This window comes from Cladophialophora bantiana (assembly GCF_000835475.1).
Source record: "Cladophialophora bantiana CBS 173.52 unplaced genomic scaffold supercont1.17, whole genome shotgun sequence".
NCBI classification, from domain to species: domain Eukaryota; kingdom Fungi; phylum Ascomycota; class Eurotiomycetes; order Chaetothyriales; family Herpotrichiellaceae; genus Cladophialophora; species Cladophialophora bantiana.
This window is the reverse complement of record NW_015971591.1, coordinates 243,214-266,927: the sequence shown is the minus strand read 5'-3', so window position 1 is coordinate 266,927 and position 23,714 is coordinate 243,214. Positions and strand designations below refer to the sequence as shown.

General features: G+C 52.7%; 5 protein-coding genes across 5 annotated transcripts; 4 read left to right on the top strand and 1 right to left on the bottom strand.

Annotated features, from left to right (window-relative positions):
* Positions 1-857: 857 nt before the first annotated feature.
* Positions 858-2,462, top strand: Z519_10050 (uncharacterized protein; the record flags this gene model as incomplete). Its single annotated transcript, XM_016767769.1, has 2 exons — positions 858-990; positions 1,051-2,462. 2 exons carry the CDS (start codon positions 858-860, stop codon positions 2,460-2,462), a joined length of 1,545 nt encoding a protein of 514 aa, XP_016615867.1.
* Positions 2,463-3,158: 696 nt separating this feature from the next.
* Z519_10049 (uncharacterized protein) lies at positions 3,159-4,153 on the top strand (the record flags this gene model as incomplete). Its single annotated transcript, XM_016767768.1, has 2 exons — positions 3,159-3,189; positions 3,255-4,153. The coding sequence occupies 2 exons, from the start codon at positions 3,159-3,161 to the stop codon at positions 4,151-4,153; spliced, it is 930 nt and encodes a 309-aa protein (XP_016615866.1).
* Positions 4,154-5,215: 1,062 nt separating this feature from the next.
* Positions 5,216-7,798, top strand: Z519_10048 (uncharacterized protein; the record flags this gene model as incomplete). The annotated part of the gene is made up of 6 exons (XM_016767767.1): positions 5,216-5,237; positions 5,309-5,378; positions 5,440-5,511; positions 5,567-5,990; positions 6,047-6,275; positions 6,330-7,798. The coding sequence occupies 6 exons, from the start codon at positions 5,216-5,218 to the stop codon at positions 7,796-7,798; spliced, it is 2,286 nt and encodes a 761-aa protein (XP_016615865.1).
* Positions 7,799-9,557: 1,759 nt separating this feature from the next.
* On the bottom strand, positions 9,558-11,764 carry Z519_10047 (uncharacterized protein; the record flags this gene model as incomplete). Its single annotated transcript, XM_016767766.1, has 2 exons — positions 9,558-11,670; positions 11,721-11,764. 2 exons carry the CDS (start codon positions 11,762-11,764, stop codon positions 9,558-9,560), a joined length of 2,157 nt encoding a protein of 718 aa, XP_016615864.1.
* Positions 11,765-12,081: 317 nt separating this feature from the next.
* Positions 12,082-18,156, top strand: Z519_10046 (uncharacterized protein; the record flags this gene model as incomplete). The annotated part of the gene is made up of 1 exon (XM_016767765.1): positions 12,082-18,156. The coding sequence occupies one exon, from the start codon at positions 12,082-12,084 to the stop codon at positions 18,154-18,156; it is 6,075 nt and encodes a 2,024-aa protein (XP_016615863.1).
* Between the last annotated feature and the right edge of the window lie 5,558 nt (positions 18,157-23,714).

The following is a 23,714-nucleotide window of genomic DNA, read 5'->3' as shown; positions in this document are numbered from 1 at the left end:
AATCCACGGATTCCCACCATCACTTTTGTTTTCGCATCAGCCCTGGCGTTTGGCGTTTGGAGAAACCTGTTCGCGTCAGTCTGGCACTCCTCCATCGAACTCGTTGTCAACCTGATCCGCATCGATCAGAGGGTGACCATTGCAGATATCGACCAGAAGACATCCCTTGGAAAGAGAAATTGTACATACCGGCATGACTGTTTATTTTCCATGACGACTAGGGGCGCCATTCCTCCCCCCCCCCCATGAAAGATGAGACACTGATACATACATGACAGAGGAATTCCAGAGACAGGACAGCTGGATATGAGCTTGTTATCAAGCTATGGAAAGCATGAGCTAGGCCGGAAAACTCAGTACCCAATAGATAGAGATATGATCGACCATTAGACGGCCGGCATTAATTATAATGTAAATGTTCGCTGGCGATGGGGCTTTCATTCGGGATTAACGGTCCGCTTTCTAACTGTAACGAGCACGTCAGACCCTTGGAAGGCTATTGAACGTGCAAGTAAGCTCCAGGGGCAAGTATTTATGGAATCCCGCCGGACGCGAGAAATGCATGGATATGCAACTGCAATCTCGATGCATGAATGGAAAAGTGGCTCGCTCACAAATCTGACCGGGAGTGTCGTGATGTGTACGAGGAACTACGAAATCCCGAATCGCGGGCGGGCTGTCACAGTGGTTCCGCATCTCTGCTTATCCAGGCCAGTCCAGTCCGATGTCAGTCGGGACTCGCAAGACCCAAGTTATCCTCGTGTGCAAGCGGTTTTTTCTCTGTTTTCCCCCCAAATCTCGCCTGGTCAACACAGATCAATGAGCGCTCATGCGGGTTACATGGCTGTTGAGACCTCATGTCCACAAATCCCTTCCGTAAGAGTAGTTCATTGAAAGGTCCTGGCGGAAGCAGCACTCCCACTCCCACCCTCAATCTCACATCGGATCCTCGCGGCACCAGCCCTGGCGCTCTTTCTCTTGATACCAGAGGTATGTGTGTGCCATTTATTTTCAGGCGCTTCTCTGGCCCCTGCTGAATCACTCGAGCAGTGCACGGTGCATCGCAGAAACATGTGAACTTCGCTTCTCCTCCGGCCATACCCATATCGCCGGTCTCATATCCCCCCTCGCCCGAGTCTACGCGACAGGAGTTTCTATCCACGTTCCCCAGCCCGAAATCTCCTTTCCCTGCGCCGACGGACTACAGCCAAGCCCTCGCGAGCGATCCCTTTGCGGCCGAAGCTTCCGACGAGGACGATAGTGCGATCGAGGAGGCATTGGAGAATGCGAAGGCCAGCAATGAGATTACCGCGCCTGGCTCGATCATAACGAAAGCCTCGAGAGAAGATGCAGTGAAAGAGACCCTAGGGCGATTTGCGAGTGCTCCGAGGCGGCTAGTTGACCATCAATCAGCGGCCGCCGGTTCGAAAGACCTCAGCGGGTCCTCGAAATCAATCATGGATGTGGATGCTTTCAAGAGGATGCTGCTGACAGGAGATCGTGGCTCTTCTTGGTCTCGCGATACAGCGGTGCAGAGCACTCAGTCAGGCCCAAATCCTGTAAGTGACAGTGGTTCCAGTGCGGACACGGCATCAATCTCACAGCACTCAATATTTGAGACTGTCCAACCTGCGCACGACGAAAGTCCCCGGACTTCAGATGAGCTAGACGCCAGCGAGGTCAATACCTATCGAGCACACCTTGGGACCATCTCAGAAAAAGGGGAGAAGCCCCCTCCGCCCAAGAGCAGGCGTGGAAAAACCCTCAAAGACTCCGGGACCGAGCCAGGTCCCACGGCCAAATTCGACACCTTTATCAACTCGCTGTCGTTGCCCAGCAGCCGAAACATCAACTCCGAAGTGCCGAGTTTGAGGTCGCCTCCGATTGACGAAAGTCCTGCCAGTGATCGATTCACGAGTGCTGGACCTCCCGACACGCCCAAGAAAGTGCCGCCAGCGCCTCCAGTAACCCGCCGGAAAAGCCAGCAAGCACCGAAGAAACCGGTCTTAGCACGAAGCAGTTCTTCTCGATACTCGGTTTTCAGCGAGACCGATGGACCTCCAAGTCCATCCTTTCCCAGCTCTGGATCAAAACCCCCTCCGCCACCCCCAGCGCGGCGGGCTAATAGTACCGGCGACCGTCGCCCTTCGCTCGACGTCACCTCCATTCCGGAGAACGCGAACCTGACAGAAACCGAATTAAGGCCGGGCATACACTCTACTCCATCCTACTTGAAACGGATGAGTCAGGGACTCCCGCCTCCCCTTCCGCCGCCTCGGCGAGGTAGAGGCTCTAGTCGAAGCAGCATGGAGACTACGAGGCCGCCAATGGCGCATCTTGGCATGGCCGAAGCAGGAGGGAGTGATATGGGATTTCCCAAGAGTGACCCGAGAGATATTTTGGCGGACCTTGCAGCCTTGCAGCGCGAGGTGGACGCTGCTAGAGCAGGGGCAGGTCAGTGACGAAGAGATGACATTGACTGACGAAGAACAGTATATGTATGATATGGTAATAACCCCAAGAATCATGGGATTGTCCCATACTAGTTGGTCGGTTCTGCCTCGACCCTTTAATAGAGGCTTTTTGTCCTTTCGTAAGGGCCCAAGGGATATGTTGTCACGTGAAAACCGGGGCGCATGACGTAGCTCGGTAGCCAAGCGGAACTTGCCATCCCTGCGACGTGCATGCATGCGTTTCTCGTTTCTGGGGAACTTCAGGTCCAACGTCTTTAACCCCAAGGCGTAACTTGCGAATTCCCTACCTGAACTTTTGACTCAGGCCCTCCCTTGAACCCTCACTTTAGATTCACCAACATCAACTCTCCCGTGTCTATCACTATAACCAACAAAGATCTTCCTCAAGAAGCCCTACAAGCGACACTCTCTGTCACTCAGCCCCCGCAATTGTACTATTTCCACACGCCCCCGCTGCTCGAAAAGCCCCCCTCGACCTCCCAGGGGTTTCCTTCCAACCCAACCACATCGCCAGCCTATAATGACTGCGTGATTACTGTTTCTATCCTTATCTCAACGGCAGCTGTTCCATTTGCTTGCCGTATTCGCGTTGTGGTCCCAAGATTCAGCCGATCCGAGCCCCCAGTTGCAACTTCACCTACCGCAGTTCCATTCTTCCAGTTGAAGGAGAGATCCCCCGCGACCATGCCTAATAGAGGTCCAACCCTGATCAACCGTATGTCACTGAGCCTTCTTTCATGATGCAAACCGTTAGGGAAAACTAATCTGGCGGGCCTACAGTCCCTCCGCCTCCTTCAGACCCTGCCACGCCCAGCGAAATGGGCCCTGGCACCCCCAACTCCACCACCACCTCTCTCTCAGCATTGTCTGTCGTCGCTATCAAAGACGGCGCCATCGGCCATGGCGGTAGAGGAGCAGCCGCGTCTGCAAATACTCTTGAGGCTGAACGAGCCGACCGCATCTCCCGCCTTGCCGGCCTGGAGAGAGTTGCGACTTCTCGACCCACCCCTCTAGGGCACCTTGCTCCGGGTTCTGGTGCCCTGTACGGTCAAGCCTTCGATAACGCCCCTCAATTTAAGGAGCGAAGTACGGTTGGGAGCGCCAGCGCAACAGGTAGCGTTGGTGGCCGAACCACTTGGGCGAGTGGCAGTGTCGACTACGATGCAGACAAGATGAGCGAGGACCCAGATGACGGGGTCTCGAGCACAGGTGGATTCAGCGACGAGGACAAGGCGAGCCTCGTGGGATTTGGTGAAGGAGCCGGTAGCACAGTCAGTGGCCCCGTTTCCACGCCTTACAATACTCGCGCTTCTATTTCGCGACAAAGCACCAATGTCAACGCACCCTCGACCCCACGAACTGGAACTTTACCGATGTTTGGCTCTGGCCAGAGCACACCCATGAGCGGGATTACCCCTAGTGCCGCCGCAGGAAGCACCGATCCAAAGATGATGGACGGGATGAGTTACGACCAGAATTTCATCGACACGACAATGCAGCCAGCCCCCCCGATCGACGACACCTCGACACGCCCTCAGACAAATCGATTTTCGGGGATGGGAACTGAAATGGCAGAGGAAGTCATGCGAGATCGACTCAGGGATCTGGAGCAGGCGCAACAATCGATGCAGCCAGGGAACGGGCAGACATTAGGCAGATTCCCCTTTGAGAAGGAATAGGCTCACGGCGTCGGCGTTGACTTCCCCTTTGCTGATACAGGGTCGGACCAAGCAAGAGAGTCGGACAAGGGGTTTCCTGGGCAAGATCATTCTTATGGAACATGGAAGGATGAGCTTTGTGAGTGACTGTACGATATCGATAACTTGAGTTTGAAGCGGAAGGTCCAGAGGCTTGCCCGATGACGGGTGGTATGCCGCTTGTTTGCTAGGCGTTGGGTCTCTTTACTCGCTTTTGGCTGGGATCGCCAGGGACTCGGTAGAAAGAATGACATCCATTACAAAAGGTCCGCCAAGGACATTCAAGTCAACTACGTATGTAATCGGCGCCAGCGCGCTTTGACTAAGTCCCCGGGGGGAAGTTTACCCACGTAGCGAGGTAAACAGGGGAAGCACAGCACGATACCGGCTTTCTGCGGTGACGAACACGGCGCCTATGTAGGGGAGAGACGGCGAATCGTGCAGCTGGCGAGGCTGAAACTCCCTTCAATGCAGCGGTCTAGCATCAGGGCACCTTGAGCCTCGCACTAACACCTTGGCGAGCCTGACTAGATCCTGGACCGAAGTAAGCGCACCGCCATTCTTAGAGGCACCTAAAATGGCAGGCTAACCCGTGCTGGGCTATGACACACCGTTAAACAGAAGTTTTCCAGCACCTGCACCTGCGCCTTCGCCTGCGCCTAGGCTCTACCACAGTCTACCGCTAGCCTGGCATTCACGAAACTTGGTCCTCTTCTGTTGGACATTTTTTTGTCCCTTCTTCCACTCTCCCTCTCCCTCTTTTCCCTCCACCGCCCCTCTCGTCACCCTGTCCAATTTGTTTGTCCCCTCCTGCAATCGCTGATATTAAGTTATCAAGTACGGAAAAGACTCGAATTGTGACAATCTCACCGCCACAAAGGCTGCCGCCATCCGCGAATTTCCTGGTTCGCAGTGTTGATAACCTGACACAAGTCCTTGTTGACCCTCGACCGTTTCTTCCTGCCAGACCCACGCTCTCCTACGACAAAGGCTGTCTATCTTGACTGCTCGGAACGCCCAGCCGTGTTCAAGAACCCACGGAACATGGCTCTCACTCAGTTTGCCTGTATGTGTCATCGAGGGCGCAGCTCGCGACAAAATATGTCCGGGCCTTCTTGCTGACTTCGCATATCATAGTCCGGACTCTTAAGGGGATCGGTGTGGTCAACGGTGCACCGAGTTACGAGCCGCTTTCCGGTTTTGAGAGGTTCGTTCTGATGCCTCGCCTGACACCGCTTTAGCCGCGTTGCTAACGGTCAGTATGCTAGACCCGAAGGAAATCTGCGATGCTGCTCCTACTCCCCCTGCGGCCGATACTTTGCATGGGCCTACCCCGAAAAGTATGATCCTGGAACGCTGCCAAAACTCGAGTGAGAGACACTGACTCGAGACAAGGGTCAACATTATCGACGCTGACACAGGTGTCATCATCTCCTCCCTTCCCGCCGAGAACGTTTTCGAACTGGGCTTCTCGCCCAAGGGTACCTACATAATCACGTGGCAACGCCCTTCCAAAGACGACAACGGTGACGCCGTCAAGAACCTCAAGGTGTGGCTGGTCATAGACGAGAAGGCGGTGGCAGAAGGCGTCGACAAGGAACCAGTCGCCAGATTCGTGCAAAAGTCTCAGACCGGGTGGAATTTGCAGTACACCCACGATGAGGCCTTTTGTGCGAGAGTGGTCACGAACGAGGTACAAATATACGAGAGCCACGATCTGACGACGGTTTGGAATAAAATCCGCGTTGAAGGTGTGACGGACTTTGCGGTGTCGCCGGGGAAGAGCCACACCATTGCCGTCTTCGTGCCAGAGAGAAAGGTAACGCCATAGGCCCGCCGCAAGACTGCGCTATTGGGATCTGACCACGGCGATAGGGACAACCAGCTGCTGTCCGAGTTTACAACGTGCCGAATTTCACCGCCCCCGTGTCTCAGAAGAATTTTTTCAAAGGTGACAAGGTGCAGCTGAAGTGGAACGACCATGGCTCTTCTTTGATTGTGCTGGCACAAACCGAAGTCGACAAGACTGGCAAGAGCTACTATGGAGAGACCACACTCTATCTCCTCAGTGCGAACGGCGGCTTTGACTCGCGGATAGATCTAGGTAGGTGGCTCGGTCACTTCTGTCCGATAAACAGGTTGCTAACTCCAATGTCAGACAAGGAGGGCCCTATTCACGACGTCGCATGGTCACCAAAGTCGAACAGCTTTGCTGTCGTCTACGGTTACATGCCGGCCAAGACTGTGATATTCAATGCCAGAGCCCAGTCAGTACACACGTTTCCCCTCGGACCCCGCAATACCGTACTATTCTCTCCCCATGGACGTTTCGTGCTCGTGGCGGGTTTCGGAAATCTTGCTGGTCAGATGGATATCTATGACTTGGAGAAGGACTTCGCCAAGATCTGCACCATCGAGGCGAGTAATGCAAGCGTATGCGAATGGTCACCCGATGGCATTCACATCTTAACGGCAACGACGTCGCCCCGGCTCCGAGTCGACAACGGCATTCGGATCTGGCATGCTGGTGGTTCTCTAATGTATAACGAGGATATGAACGAGCTTTATCACGTTTGCTGGCGGCCGCAACCGGCCGATGCATATCCTTTGAGTGCTAACCCACTCGCCGATATCCCTTCTCCACATAGCAGTGCGATGGAATATATGGCAGCTCGCAAGACACCTAGCAAACCTGCTGGTGCGTACAGACCACCAGGGGCTCGTGGACAGGTCACGCCTTTGGCCTTCAAGCGCGAAGACGAAGGCGGTGCAGCCTTTGTTCGCGAGGGCATCTCCTCATTCTCAAGCAACATCAACGGGTTTGGAAAACCTCGTCAGCGAATTGTTCCAGGTGCTGAACCTGCCGAAGAAAAGACACCACTCCCTCCTGGTGCTGCTCCTGGAGGAGGGGTGAGTTTGACAGGCACTGGGGAAGGAGCGGACGGAGAACCAATGTCCAAAGCGGCCAAGAAGAATGCAAAGAAGAGAGAGGCAAGGAAAGCGGCGGCTGCAGCAGCAGCTCGCGAGCAACAAGGCGGTCCGGCAGCCAATAACCTCGCGCCAGAGCAACGACAACAAGGCGGAAGGGGAAAAAGCCCGAGTCGAAGCCCGGATGGTCGTGGCCATCAGCGCAGCCGAAGTAGGAATTACGTGCCCGCGCCTGGTCTTGAGCCGCCCACTGGTCCGAAGAAGGAACGAAGCAGGAGCAACAGCCGACGGCAACGCGGTGATGCCAACAGTTCGACGTATGATCGCAGTCACGCATTTGCAAATGGCACGCCCAAGGGGCCTGCTCAGGGCACATCCAACGCAAATGCTAATCAGCAGAACAAGACTCCTCGCACCAACGCGCCCACCAATATCAACACGACTATTCCCATGCCAACACCTCCACCTGTGCCTCAGGCCTCACAAATCCCTCCCGAGCTAGAAGTCACCTCTCCCATGACCCCTGGCGGCAATCCACAGGACAAGAAAATCCGAGGCCTGTTAAAGAAGATTCGAGCGATAGAGGATCTCAAGATGCGCTTTGCAGGGGGTGAAAAGCTGGAGGATACACAGATGAGGAAGATTCAGAGTGAAGAAGGGGTTAGGAAAGAGTTGGCGGCGTTGGGGTATTCTGCGTGAGAGCATTGTTCGGGATGGTCCGTTTGGCCATAATTTATACTGTGCATTTTTCAGCATGAGAGGATATCTCATTTGAGGGATGAACCGGTTGAGCATCAAGGAGAACAGCACAACACTATGCGCAGTGGCTGCGTCTTAGATTGGAGGCGGTGACTTGCCAGAGGTTGTCCTCAAGAGAGCCTCACGCTCGGCAAGGTGTCTGTTATTGGGTAGGCCATGTCAGGTCGGACCGTGTCCTCTCTTTGGGTCGGAGGAGTGTTTCTTGAGTCCTTGACACGGATCTCTTCCCTGTCGTCATCTCGCACGGCTGCGGTGGCTGTCTGGGCGTTGTGTCGAGCCAAGTTAGCTAGATCCACTTTACGATGGCTTCAGGGCGTTTTGTCAAGGGAAGGCTGGACCCTCTGTGTGTGCGTGCGTGCGTGCATTCTGTTTTGTGTTTTTTGTGTGTTCTCCCCATTCTTTTGCATAGCGAAGGGGGAATGCCCTATGGATGAAGAAAGGGGATCACAGGTCGGTGGATGGATGGATCGAGACTCACGAGGGCGTCGAGGCAGGTCAAAGGTAGACGGCGAGACAGATGGACATGAAACAGCAACACCGGCGGTCCATGCACGGCGGCGAGTGACAAAAGGCGCGATCGCCCTCGACGACTATATCTCCCATGCACCCATGCATCCATGCATCCGGCCCATCATCAAGCATCCGTCCAAAAGGCCAATTGGCTGTGTGGAAATGGATCTCCCAAACCAACCAACCCAAATCGAACGACACGAAGCCAAGCGAAACGAAGCGAAACGAAACGAAACGCAACTAAACTAAATCAGATAGACTATATATGGAAATCAAAAGTACCACCAAAAAAGCCATACGAAAATAGCATTTAAAAACAATGAAAACATTTCAAAGAGAAGAATAGAGTAGAATATTCGTACGTACGTGAAGTGACGAGAAGAGAAGTTGATGTATGCGGTAATGTGATGTGATGTGATATGATGCGCAGTGCAATGACATGATATGACATGACATAATGCGAGGTGATGAGATGAGATGTAAGCCACCGACACCAGCCCATTGAGAAGCGTAGACTGCAGTTGAACATGCGATTCCCAATGTAATACTCCATCCTTGGCCTTCCTCCTCGCAAGGGAGAGGTGTAGACGGGGCCCCGGCAGCTCGAGCACCCACCACCCCATTTATCTTGACCCCAGGCGCAAAAAGGCCAGGCGACGTAAGACAAAGGGTTGGGTTTGGAGCGAGTTCTGTGCTTTTTTTGATCTTTCGCGAAGAATACTGAGCCTGAGGGATTGAGTCAAGGTATTAATCTCGCCTTGGGCTCCACCTTGCATCGCGATTGGCAGAGTGGCTGGTGTTTTCATTTAGGACAGGGGAGAGGAGGACAGAAGGAATGGGGTAGCAGTGCAGCAGCGTAAAAGGGGGAACTCAAAGGAAGGAATAGATCAAACAATGCGTGGAAAGGCTGATTTTTGGGTTGGGGGGAATACAAGAGGCTGACCGTGACATGAAGAAGTTGCCTTTAGGGGAGCTCTTCTTTGCCCATTGTATGTTGTATATGCCGAGTTCTCAGCATAATTGAAAGCCTGAATAATCATTCGATTGCGTATTATGAAAGGCCGAATTCGAGATTTGGGGTATCGTACAGAGGATCCGTTCAGTTTGCCAACAAAAGAGTCAACTCCAGCCGCGGTAAGGAGAGCAGTCATCCAGATTTTCGACCACGATGGCTTGCTTGCATGGGTGTTCACGTGAATAGCCTCCTCTGCGGCACTGCTGACTCACCTTCGAGCACTTTTTTCCCATTGGGAATCCTCAATCCCCTGCCTTTCGCCGGCGTCGGGCTCCCCATGTCGATATCTTCATCTCCATCGTCATCATCAATGCGGAACCCTACACTCTTCGTAAAGAGGTTCATGGGCTTCTTAGTTGCACCTACGCCGCCCATGTCATCAAGAAGGCGGTCCATACCCTCCACATCCAGATTGCCGGACGCGAGTAATGCTTGGTCCGACGGGGCAGCTATTGTCTGTGAGGATGGGTCGACTGCGCTGGAACGTGAAGATAACGGATTCAGTGAGAGGATGAGGCGGTGAGAGGTTTGGATGAGCAAGTCAGGAGGAGAGAGCAGTGCGTTGTCGAAGATGCTGGTCCCAGAAAACATGCTGTTTGAACTCTCTGAGCTAGGAAGGAGGCTGATGGACAATGGTACCTGACCTCCTAGCCTTGCAGGTGGGAGGCGAATTGGTTTCGACTCACCCTTCCAGAAAGAGAGGATGGAAGGGACGTATATGGTTTCATCGGCGTAGCTGATGAGCACGGATTCGTCGTGCGCGACACGGTTCGGGAGCCTTTCCTCGACGTAGATGGAACCGTGGCATCGTTGGTTATTCGATTTTAATGCGTTGTTGGTGAGTTTTGAGCCTTGGAATAAGCCCGCGGATCGCACCTTACGGGTCGACGGGGTCATCGGTGCCAAAGAACCTGACGTTGGTTGTGCCTCTGCATGAGAAGATTTCTGTTTGGACTCGACGGCAGGAAAGATGTGCGACCGGATCGCAAACCGAGTCAAGGAGCCACCTTGAATGCCTGAGATGTTTCCATGCCCACGGAGGAGATTGGCACCGGAGCTGGAAGACGTAGGTCCTACGGCCTCTAGGTCCCAGATCCCCCATTCGCCATCTTCGAGCAAAGTTGCGACGGCACGGCCAGCGATGAGCCATCTCGCATCCAGGACTGCCTTTCGTCTCTGCTGGACAACTTCCATGTTCTCTGGTCGGAAGGACGGGAGCATTGTGATGAGAAATTTTCCTCGATCATTGGTGAGAAACCTTGATGAGCGCGTGCTCGACACAGAATCAGATGTTGCAGTAGATCCTCTACGCTCTCGAGTGCGTGATGGAAAAACTTGGTAGACCTTGACAGTGGAATCTGCAGGAAGGGTAATGAGCAAGGTCGAATGTCGTTCGGCAGGATACGGAGAAGTATTGAATGAGACCCTCGCATTCATCGACGAGGAACGGAGGTATGTCCTTCTGATTGGGTGAGCATAATCTGCATTTGGGGCAAGTTGATTCTTTTGTAGCGGAAGTTGATGCACCAGTAACAGTCCTGCACCAGTACACGAGATTGATGCCACGAGGAGCGACCAATGTACTGACTCTGCCTCTGCAGTCTCCCGCTTAGATTGAGATTGTGAGCGAGTTTGAGGCCTTGCTTGAGTTGGTTCCTCGACATCCTCTTGTTCCTTCAAAACAACTCCAGTATGAGTGATTGCAACGTCTGAGACGAACTGCTGGTGGGAGTTTGGGCCTTCTATTTTCAATATTTGTACATCCATTCTGGAGACGTCGTGCACTTCTGGAGCGGGAGGATCAAGAGGAGTGGAGATGACTCGGATGCTTAGATCAGTGCAAGCTGCAGCGACGATAATGCGATCGTTGTAAATGGCAGGCCATGACTCTGGAGGGGCTTGGGCGAGATCCTTTACAATATATGGCACTGCGATCCTCGAGGCTGCCGTTCCTAATGGTATGTCGATGTGCCGTAATACATCTCGGTATGGCGCCGACGGGTCCACTTCCTCCTCATCTTGTTTGAATTCAGCAGGCCTTGTTTCTGTTTCTGCCGACCCTGGCGTATCCTCGTCCTCGTCGTCGATGTCGATGACCATAGGGTCGGTTTTCGCAGTCCCATTTATCTTTGGTGTTGGGAGATCTTTCTTTGGCGGCTTAAATCCCTTGCCAGCGTACCACACAAGACGCAGACCTTGCTCGTGCCCGTAGACCACGACGGTGGAGCCATTTGAAGACTGTCGAGGGTAGACGTGCGATCTGAATGCTTCGTGCGGGAGTTCGTAGCTGGATGTGCAAGCTTAGACGAGGTCTAGCAACGGAGAAGGCGGACATACCTGAGCTGCCATCGCTCTTTCTGTCTCAGTATTGATCGACGCATCTTTCAAGATTGAATTGTGACCTGGAAGCAAAGTAGGAGCTGACAATTGTGTGGTTGCATAAAGTAGTGGTCAACGAGGTCGATTGGTAGGTGTGAGTTGAGCCACAAACTTTTCAATTTCTCCAAATCGCGTCGGGAACGCGTCGCTGTCACCACCGTACGTTCGCACTCACATTGTCTTCGCTGCGCCAAAAATGCGACTGAAGCGGTAATAACATTGAATATACATGGCGCTCCTGCAATAGATATGCTTATTGGGTCCAATCCATCACACCTGACCCTCATGTCTGTCGACCTTCCTCCGCCGTTTCATAGCCATGAGTTCAATCCAGTCGCTCGGCCTCCATGAGCCCAGCGCTCTACCCTACCTCGTTGCCGCTTCGATCCTCCCCACTGATCCTCCCACTTCACTATACAGATGGACACTCTCACGGGTGTACGACGAAAATGCCTCGAGTTTTGTGGAAGAAGAGATTCTTATGACAGAACACTGTGTGGTGTGGTCCAGGAACGGTGCAATTGAAAGAGCGCTGAACCTCAGTGTCGAGGGCGAGACGATTCTGCATGCTTTGGTCGCTAAGTTTGGCCCACCTGGAGATATCGAAGAGAACAGTCAACAGCAGCATAAAAACGGCAGGCCATTAGAGCGTGGACTGGTGGTGGTGTTCAAGACTCAAGTTCATATATTCCTTCTCTCCGGCGACAGCTATGTCTTCCCTCTCTCCTTTGAGGTTGATTCTGCGTTTCCTTTACCGTCTGGATTCATTCTACAGCGGAAGCTAGGGGAGATGGAGTCTGGTGGCTACGTTGAGCACGTCCATCACGACCTCAGCACTATCAACGAAACTCTGACTTCTATCGGTGGCAACAGCTCGAGACCGTCGCTGATCTTGCCAGAAAAGCGGCCCTCAGACCCTAGACTGGCGCCATCCAATGCCAATGGCATGCCCCGGACCTTTTCATTGACTAAGATCATGTCCGAGTTAGGGCTTGTGGTGTGGAGCCCTAGTCGGAAAGGTGAAGGTCTTGAACAATGCGGTGCACTTCCTCGCTCTGAGAAGGTGATTTTCATCTCTGCTGGTGACGAATTCGGGTCTGGAAGCGCGAGCGATCGACCTATCTGCATGGCCTTGACCCTCAATGAAAGAAATGCTTCCTTCACACTCTGGCATGTGAGCGGAGACGTCATGACCGAGAAACACAAACAACGAAGTGAGAAAGAAGCCAACACCAAATCTCGCGCGGCTTTGAGGAAGAGTTCAAACGTCTATGGCCGGGACCCTAGTAATCTCAGGGAAAGCCTTTTGGGTTCCCGCCCTCCGCATCCAGAGGGCGGGCCATTCTCGTCTTTAGAAGAACAGAAATCCTTTCCAGCAAATGACCTTGCTTCTCAACTGGGGCCTGAATTCGGCGATGTTGGGGTGCAAACGCGGTCGGCCCGTAGAGTCAGCTCCATGCTGGCACGAACAGATTTGGCTTCCGCAGCGGATCGAAACACGTTCAACGACCTAGCAATGGGTCACGCGGGCCGACAGAGTCTGAACAGGGCTGGCAGGCGAGGCGAATCAATCGGCAGTTTTAATGAGCGGCAGAGCTTTGGTTTTCGACGGAGAAGCTCTTTCCCGACAAATACATCTATTTTCAGTACCGGCACCTCGTTCCTAGACATCTCAGCCCGAGGACTATTAGAAGAATTTGACCCCTTGCGGCAGTCTATGCGTCTAGAAGACGATACTTTCGACGGCTCGGAAACCAATCTTCCCAGAGATGTCGGATTCTTCAAAGTCAAAAGTTTTCCGCGCCGACAGTCATCTACGGAGCCCGACTCCGCTTTTGACGTGAAGGTTCTACCGCTGAGCACTGGTAGTGCCTTCGTGCAGGATGGTGAGCGAACAAGGGACGTCTACCTCTGCGTAATGGACAAGAGCGCCCAGGAGATGACCATAGTTAGGGTTCTGGTGAAAAAACACATCCACGGCAACGCACGAAAGTCGACCATCTCCAAATATTCGTTTGAGCTCAAAGTGGCCGAAATTCGCAGATTGGCTGGCATTAAGGACGCATGCACGGTCGTGGACAGATCTATCCAGCGACTAGTCGTCTTAACACAGTCCCGGACGCAAATTACTGGCTTGCAGCTCGAAGCGCCGTGGTCTCCATCCTTCCAACTCGGACTTCCTGTACAATACGCAATTTACGATCCATTTCTGAGCTCCCAGTCATCCAGTTCGAGAAAGGACAAAGACACAGGAATCAGGAGAGTCATACCGGGAACAGATGTACAAATTCAAGCCCTATTCGATTCAGGAATTCAAGCACAGATTTACGCCGTTGACCAAGACAAGCGCCGACATACATTGGGGATCCGACTTGCTCCTCGAGATCCTCTCGTGCACAAGATTCTCAAAATGTGTGACATGGTGCTTGGCCCGAACCAACAGGAAAGCCTTCTCGTTACGTTTTGGGAGGTTTCGAGGTGGCTGAAAGGCAGGAAACCACCAGTAAACTCTGAATGGACTGCCCTGGTGGTAGTGCTCTTCTCCCTGGCAGTGCCTTTCATTAGCAATCAACATTCTCAGTCTACACCCACGCGGCGTCGGACCAAAAATGCTCTTCTTCGCTCCAGCAGTGGAAGTGCCATCGACCTTACGAATTATGAACTCATGCATCACGCAGATAACGAAATGCCCCAGAAATTCGGAATGCAAGGGCCTGCTTGGGGGTGGATGTCGGAGAAGTCCCTTGAACCGACAATAGTCACGCCAAAATCAAAGCACTCCCGAGCAGCAAGCATGGCCTCTCTCCAAGAGGGTTCCTCCGATAAAAGAAACGCCTTTTTGATTGCATGTATAGCTCTAGCAAGAGAGTATACGCAAACTCCGCTAGGAGAAAGTGCTCTTGGACCGGAGGGATATTTGCCGACCTCGATCAACAAGGAACGAGAGCAACGTTGCAATGCTATACCCAGTATTTTACTCGGTTTGCATCTCCTTTATGAGGAAGACAAACTCAATACAATGTCTAACCCTGGTCGGAGGAGGTCAAGAAGCGGCTTGGTGATTGTTCTTGCTCAGCTGGGGCATTGGCTTGGATGGGAAGACTGGACGTCTCGTAGCAATGCCTACTATGAACATGAATCGGCGGAAGCCACCAATTGTTTATACGACGAATCGCTCCTTGACGGTCTGCGAATTCCAGGACAACCATTTCCGCCGCCGTCAATATACGAACACCTTGAGAGGTGGATAAACGGATTCGCACCCGCTCCGTTTTTGACGTTGGCTCGTGTTTCCGGTTTGCCAGAGCTGAGCGACCATGAACATCTACTATGGTGGCAGGCAGCGAACCTGACGCCACGAACGTTGGCTCTTCTGTCCTTCATGGATCAAGCAAAGGATCAGCTCAGTCCCCACAGAGCAATCGCGGCCCTGCTTCAATCAGGGGTTAGTGAGCGCATTCTGAGCACTCTTCCTGACGGAGTAGCTGCTGCTTTCTATCAAGCAATTGCATCGAACCGCTACAGGGCCGACAAAGTTGGCAACCTTGTAAATCAGCTTATCCTGGGACGAAATGCTGTAGTTCAACAAGCTGATGATTCGTCCCACCATTCATACAAATCACAATTGTTACCGTCGTCACACGAAGCTCTGAAGGACTATCACGCCATCTGCTCATCTGCAGTTGAGGCTGAAACGCTTCAAAGATGGGACGCGTCTTCCGAGGCAGACCGACATGTTATCAGCAAATTGATATTCAACGAGGACCGTCGCTTCACAGAAGCTTCCAGACTTGTCAATCAGACAAGGCCTCCAGTAGTTGAATGCACACCTGAGCCTGGCTGGAGCGATGTCGACTTGTTAGAAGCACAAAAAGAACTAGCCCAACATGTCACCCGCAGGACGTTATCTGTGGCTGCAGGACGAGGAATGATGCATTTCAATGCTCGTGTCCCCTTGCTCACTGAAAGGGTTCCCATACCTGCTTTCAGTCTGCAATGTATCATGAAACCTCGGGAGGCCAGTGAGGCCGCCCAGCCCATGACTTTCAGCGCCGACAAGGCCACATTCACGGAAGAAAAGGTGTGTTGGGCATTCTTCCACAACGGCGCTTCGATGGGTCTCATGATCTCGAACGATGCTAAAGGAATCGATACTTCATGGATACTGTACAATAAGCCTCCCGAGTTGACGAACCGCCACGCTGGATTTTTGCTTGCCCTGGGTCTGAATGGTCATCTCAAAACACTGGCCAAATGGGTTGCTTTCAAGTATCTCACTCCTAAGCACACTATGACATCTGTCGGACTCTTGCTAGGACTCTCAGCCTCTTTTCTCGGAACCATGGACACACTCATAACCCGCCTGCTCTCCGTTCACGTTACTCGTCTACTGCCGTCCGGTGCCGCCGAACTCAATCTGTCCTCATTGACACAAACCACTGGAATTATGGGAATTGGACTCTTGTATTATAATTCTCAACATCGTCGTATGTCCGACGTCATGCTATCCGAGATTGAAAACGATGATCCAGAAGAAGGTGTTGCATTTGACAACGTCATTCGCGACGAGGGCTACCGACTGGCCGCCGGGTTTTCTCTAGGTCTCATCAATCTCGGACAGGGCAAACGTCTTCATGGTCTTCATGATATGGGCGTTGTCGAACGCCTCCTCACTATCGCCGTAGGCACGAAGAATGTGAATATGGTTCACGTCCTCGACCGCGCGACTGCGGGGGCTGTGATGGCCGTAGCTTTCATTTTTATGAAAACCAACGACGCGGGGATTGCGAAGAAAGTCGACATTCCGGATACTTTGCATCAATTTGACTATGTACGACCAGATATTTTCCTTCTTCGAACCCTGGCTCGGCATCTGATCATGTGGGACTCTATTCAACCCACTTACGATTTCATCCAAAAGTCGCTTCCCGAGCCCTACAGATCGAGATTCGATTTGAAGACTACGAAATTTCTCAGCACCGAGGACATGCCATTCTTCAACATTGTCGCCGGGATCTGCTTCGCTATTGGGCTGAGGTTCGCAGGCTCTCAACGACACGACGTCCGTGATCTGCTCGTCTCTTACCTGGACCAGTTTCTCCGCCTGAGCCGTTTGCCTGCACATAACTACGATTCTCAAGTTACCCTGAACAGTGTGCGCAACTGCCTCGACACCCTTGCCCTAGCTTCAGCGTCCGTTGTGGCCGGTTCGGGTGATTTACTTGTCATGCGCCGTCTGCGCGCTCTTCATGGACGTACTGATAAAGATACACCATTCGGAAGCCACCTCGCGGCCCACATGGCTCTTGGCGCCTTGTTCCTAGCTGGCGGTACGCGGACCTTCGGAACATCAAATCTGGGAATTGCGAGCCTGTGTATAGCTTTCTACCCCATCTTTCCCAGCGACGTCCTCGACAACCGCGGCCATCTTCAAGCTTTGCGGCATCTATGGGTTCTTGCTGCCGAGGGGCGGTGTCTCGTCGCAAGGGACGGTGACGCAGGTGGCTCCGTCTCAGGAGGTATGACTGGCCGCGTTCATCTGAAAAACGGTGAGATGCAGACAATCCGCTTGCCTGGCCTGATACCAGAGTTCGACACCATCAAATCCATCGAGGTCAAGGGTGAGGGCTTCTGGGATGGGCATCTCGATTTCGAAGCTGGAGGACAATCGCTCAGAGAAAGGATCAAGAGCGAAAATGCGGTGAATGTTATCCTTCGGCGCCGCACCACCTACGATGAGCCCCCAAGGAATCTTTTCACGGCGGAATTGCAGGCCAAAGCTTGGGCGATGGGAATCCCTAGCATTGACCCGAATGCTGTCCCTTCGTACACTAGCGCTATTACCACCAGCTCTACAGCCGCAGCTAGTGTCACCACGACCTTTGCGAGAATGGCAGCTCCGAATCCATTCGAATGGCTTTTCGAACTCGAGCCTCTCAAGGACTTTGACCACGCCGAACGAGCGCTTGTACTAGGTCCGATACCTATAGATGGGAAGGAGCTGAGCAGAACCACAGTCGTGGATTCACGGCTCGAGTTTGAGAAGGGCGTTCTGCCTTCAGAAAATCCGGTAGGCCAAAGTGTCGGGGTAGGGAAGGCACAGATGGAGAAAGACAAACTGTGGCAGTTGAGGTTGTTGTTTGCCTGGTTTGATCGATGGGAGAGGGAGGATGAGGAGTTTGAGCGAAGAAAACGAATGATCGAACAACACGAAGGTCCCAGTAGGGACACCAATGGGGACGAAAATTCAGATAAATGGTTCGCGGATAGTGGAGGAACTTGGCTGAGAAGAGTGGTGATTGAGAAGTTGAGATGGAAGGTATGGAATCTGACTACAGGCGCTGCCGATGAGAATGACGACACCAGGGACGATCACGGTAACGAGATATTGTGAGGATGACGGAACCTCCGCAGGCGTGCCATGTCACGTCGATGATGTTGAATGAACAGCGAGGTGGACTCCTATTGCAAGGAGGTATTCATCGTATTCACACGTGTTCTGTCCCTCTTTCTACGACTCGGGACAAAAAGAAAGGCGAAGGACATCCTACATACAGTACAGAAGGTGGCGAGGAGGCTCGCAACATTGCGAGTCACGGTAGAACAAGGTCAGTAGAAATTGCACATCATTATTCAATTGCGATCCCCTCATTCCCCCAGTGCGTCTTTCTCCTGTCTTTTCGGTCTATCGGATGGCGTCCCTTTCAGCGAACGAACGAGCGAGTGTCCAACATATTATCTATATGTGTATATATATATAGGTGAGAGGTAGACAACATTAATCGATATTGGTTGAACTTCTACCCGTCATAAGCTTTCTCCGCGCACACACCCCTCTCCCTCCCCTTGATCCAGACCGGGACCCAGCGACGTAGAACGATGCACGTGGTCTTCGCTCGCCCTACAGGGAGAAAAGGCATTTCACCACCTATGGTATGATTATGGTTCCGTTGGAAGCGATGGAAAGTGAATTCTAGGCCAGCGAGCATGCCAGCCAGGCAGGTCGGCAGCAGCTCACTGACTCACCACTGACTGTGGAATAGAAGATCGCTGAAAGTTGTATCCAAGACACCGCGAACCAGGTAAGAGGATTGCACGTACTGAACAGGGTTGCGCTGTCTGTCGCAGTGGCTAGCTGCTCAAGGACATGCATTCTCTGCACCGCCTACAGAGCAGTTTGCAGGCTGTTGCATATAGAGCGTTAGCCCAGCGAGCAATTTGCGTTCCTCATGTTTAGCCACCATGTGAGGCAATCACATATCTCTGTCCAAGTCGCAGGCTGCTCGGGTCGTCAGCCATCCCTCGATGATTCATCGGGCACTGTTTGCCGCCCGTGAAGGGAAGCTTCGGCGGAAAACGAAACGCATACCTATATCCTTGCTGTCAACGACGGGAGGTCCTTTGTCCAATCGATAGGTCGTGGCGAATGGAAACATCACACCACATGGTGGGAGGTTCCTTCCAGAAATGAATTGCTCCTAATCACCTGGTCCCAATGTGACCGTATCCAGTGGATTGAAATTTGACACGCGACGACGCGCAATTGCCTCTCCGGGGTATCAACCCGCTAGACTCTAAAACGAGTAAACCATTGTTCCTTGTGCAATTCCCCGAGCCGGACCCCAGGCGGGAAGCTTTGTAGGCAACGAGGATGAGCGGAAGGAGATGTAGGAAGAGTGGAGCTGGGGCCAATCCCGCCTTCTGAGCGGCGACAGGAAGAAAGGCGTACTCGTACAGGTCGAAATGGCTCATCTATTCCAACAAAACATGCACAGAGTAACGGTGACGTCGAGCAATTTTCGAAAACACACAGGTTGTTCCTCGAGCGCCAGGAACACCGTGCCCAAGGCTGACTGCCATCATTCTTGGCCGCGAATTGAGAATCTGGCAGAAATATTGGACGGAGGATTTCAGACCCTTGCACAGTAGAAGGTCTCCGGCTCCGTTCCCTGCATGTCTCGATCTCAATGTCCGGTGGCGTTGTTGTTCAAATTAGGGAAGCTCAATACCACCTTACCGTGTCTCAGCCGAGCGGGAGAGACCGATCCAACACCCGCAGATATGTAATCAAGAAGGATCGGAAGTCAAGCTTGGTGCGGCTCTAACCGCACAGGTCCCGGATTGCCGAACTCTCAAGGAATGTAAGATCGACGATCGACTTATAATTAGGCAGAGGACCCTGAGTCTAACCTGCTCGCCTGTACTGGGTATGTTTGTGCCGAGGCACCTCTGGTAGTTCAGCAGCCTCCTGTGGTGATGATGTAAGGTGAGCCACCAAGACGAGTTTTTCGAGGAGGGCATGGCGTGATTTTCCGAAAATCGCAGTGGTTCACTTCGTCGACCCTGTACCGAGAACACCTCAGCGCTTGTTGGTCATCGCCCACTCTTGCAATAGATCTCGACCTGTTATCAATCGAGCTGCAGTGTTAGGGAAAAATTCCAGATTGAGTTTGCGCGGCACGATGAGTAAGTACTGGGCAGGTTGAATCCTTTTGATAACTTCGACCAGTCAAAGATTGGTCTAGGTTTGTCCCCGTACCTACAAAAGCCACCGCTGAGGGTTGATCTATTGGACGTCGACAGCGGCGCCATCTTGGGCCAGAACTAGCAGTTGACGAGAAACATTGAAACGTGCTCGCTGCATTGTTTCTTCTATCGCGAGGCAAGTACGGCCTTACTCGCTTATTTCCTGTTGCGGAAGACCATCGTCTGATATCGGATATAACGTGCTGTCATCAGATTTTCTCCGATTGCTCGTGAAGTCTGGGAGCTGAATGGGCACTGGCATATGACTCTTGACTGGGCAAAGGGCAGATTCGTGCTTGGAGGGCATTGTGGGCCGCAAGCCGCAAGCCGCTCCCCTTTACTCTTCGTTCTTGTCGATGGGATCGAGCTTGGTTGAAAACATTAATTTCCCAGTCAGGCGTCCGATGGGCATAACCTCGGGCGAAGTCCGAGTTACTCACAATGTTGAAAAACACGCCCAGTTATTTGTCAGACAAGCGACCTCGTTCGAGAATGGAAAGAGCCCAGCCAAATTGTAGCTTTTTGGTGACAAAGCCCTGATAGATTTCACAAAGCGGCACTTGCGGGCGGCCGCAGTTTTGTGCTGGAGGAACTCCAGAAGACGTTGGAAATTAACTGCCAATCAGGAGTGAGAAAGTTCATACTTGAAACGGGCGTTTTGATGCCAAAAGAGGAATACCCAGCAGATTCTGATTACGGCCAATGGCTTGTGGGCGGTCAAAAAGCATCAGCGTAATCGGTGTCGGCGTTGAAGATCCCGTGATCATGGAGCTGGCCATACATTGGCGCAGAAGGGACCTGCGAAGCCCCTACTCAAGTTGGCAAAAGGCTCTGATAGGGACTGTTTATGCGGAGAGAGCCCACCACAGGCGCGTATTTTCTGGTGTGCTGCCTGATGAGTCACAAGATGGCGTGCAGATCTCAGATGCAGATGTCTGATTTCTGGCACTCGTTAAAGGAGCGGGGGAAAACGTCTCAAGTCTCAAACGTCTCTGGGCCTTAAACCTTTCCTTGAAGAGGAAGTCACGAATTCCCGAGCAAGGAATCTGCCAAGAAACCTGGGTTTGGTCTTGAAGCCCTGGACCTGGATCAGTGGGGGGTCTAATAGGTGACACGGGCAAGATATAGCTTCGCGGGTGGAGAATGCTGGTTTGTCCTGTGTGGTCGAGGCGGGAGTACGTCCAGAGAACAAGTCCGCACCCGAGGAGATTTTGCGAACCGCTGTGCCACAAACACGAAGGTGTTGACAAAGCTGGCGGCCAGAGAGGGACTAGAATACCCTCCTGGTGCCCCCCAAAACCATGACAGAGACTTGGTGAGCATTCTGAGTCAGCGGCAGGCTTGCTCCATCGCTCGGCCAAGCCAATCAAGCACCCAGCCATTCAAGCTCGAAAAGGGCAAAGCGTTTCTCGGCTGGAAGTTGTTATAACCAGGCTAGGAACTTTGTTTTGTTTCAGGCAGCGCCATGGGGGCCTTGGGGGGAAGGCCTGCCGTTGATTGTGATGAGGAATCGAAAAGCAGCGGATTGATAGAAGATCGTTAAGCGCTAGACAAGACGATAATACTGTAGGGGCGGCAGTCGAGAAAGCAACCGTGACAGGAGATCACACGGATTGATAGCAAAAAGGCTAGCAGAAGATCTAATGCGAGGACCCTTTCGATGATGGACGATTTTGGATGTTTGATTACTTTTGCGCTCGTTTCGGCGACCAAGAACGACACTGTGGTGAGGAGCGAGGAACGAGAGTGAGAGCGAAAGCGAGAAGAGAGGAGTGAGCGAAGTGGAATCGAATGAGAATCATACGATGTTGACATTTGAAGTTGAAATGTCGATGCGAAATGTGACAATACCGGATAAACTCTCGGTAACAGTACAGTAATACATACCTCCCCATCCACGGCATTTCACTGGCTACTGGCCTTTATCCAGAACAGGATTTATGCAGCGAATTATGCCTGAGCAAACTAACCCTACTTGGGACATACTACCTTGTAGTGCTCGGCCCAAGTTGCTGGCCTAAGGACCTCGGAGTCTTTCTCAGCAACCTGCTCAGCGGAACCTTTCCCCTCCCCCCCGCCGAGATTAACGAAGAAGGAAGGATTTCTTGAAATGAATTACTATCACGATTGTACGGGGCTGGCGCTCCCTCGGAGGTGCTGGGCATAGGGGTCTTGTGCTGGGCATGTCACCCTCGCCGGGAGCAATTGAGTCTTGGGGATTCTCCCGTCGCTCTTGGGACGCCAATACCAGTGAAACCATCGTACTCCGTACTCTTGTCCCAATTCTCCAAGAGCACCGCCGCGGACCACGAGGCTTTCCGCGGGGAAAGCATTGGCAGGTTGACAGGACGACCCTGGCGACCCTGTTTTGCAGCTAGGGATCCATCCTCTGGAAGCCCAAGCGAATACGTGGTCCTAGGTAGAGCTTGAAATATACTTGTCGAAGGGGGCTGTGACCACTTCGTGCCTCAAGGCGTCTTGAACGCCCACGCTCGACCAATCGCATCTTTCCACATGCCCTCGACAAGAACTTGCCATGGCCAGTTGCTTTGGCTGATGCCTAAGACTGTGGCCTGCCCTGAGTGATGATCTCGCCACCTGCAGCGACTGCACTGCTGATGGTCCCCGATCGATCTTCTAGAAACCACAGCCCAGGGCAGTTTGGAGCCAGTGTGCTTCCATCCAGCTGCATCTTACACCATGTTTGCATGTCCAATAATATGGGTCAAAACGTCGGGTCTCGTGCGTTTTTCTCACTCTGTGTCTCCCTCTCTTCTCGTCCATTTCGTTCGATTGATCGCGCCTGGAGAAAACACAGACTCTGGCGCTTTCCGTCCAATCGTCGCCAGCCACTTGGAATTGATTTTGACCTCCGAGCTTCGGTGTGAGTTCACATGGCCAAGTGTATTCAGGTCCAGAACCGCGTCGCCCAACACTAAACCGTGGATGGGAGGGCTTCAGGCAAACCATAGGTCGCCGTGTCTGCTAAGAAGAGGGGAAGTCACAAAATACGGCGCATTTTTGCGACCGCTTCTGCGCTTGACACCAAGGCAGGGTTTCGGATTCGGGTGAAAAGATATCCGACGCCATGTCCATTCGCTTGCTGGAGGCGTACTCGCTTGATTGGACGTTGTGATGGTTTGATCGACACTCACACAAAAGTGTCCGATACAGTCCTCCAAGCCCTCGGATGTGCGTTCGTTCTCCTTGGTAAAGTGAAATGCTTCGAACGTAACAGCTCATTGCCCAAGCGGGCATTTTTGAGGAAACGGCTTGTAATGCGGTCCGTCGAGCAAGACCGCACGGCGAGAACTCGGCTTCCAAGCAGAACAATCCCAAACCCTCAATTACGGAATCGCAAAGCACCTCATTCAGTCGTACTCCGTACATCAGGGGACCACTTCGACCCCGTCGACCATTTCTGAC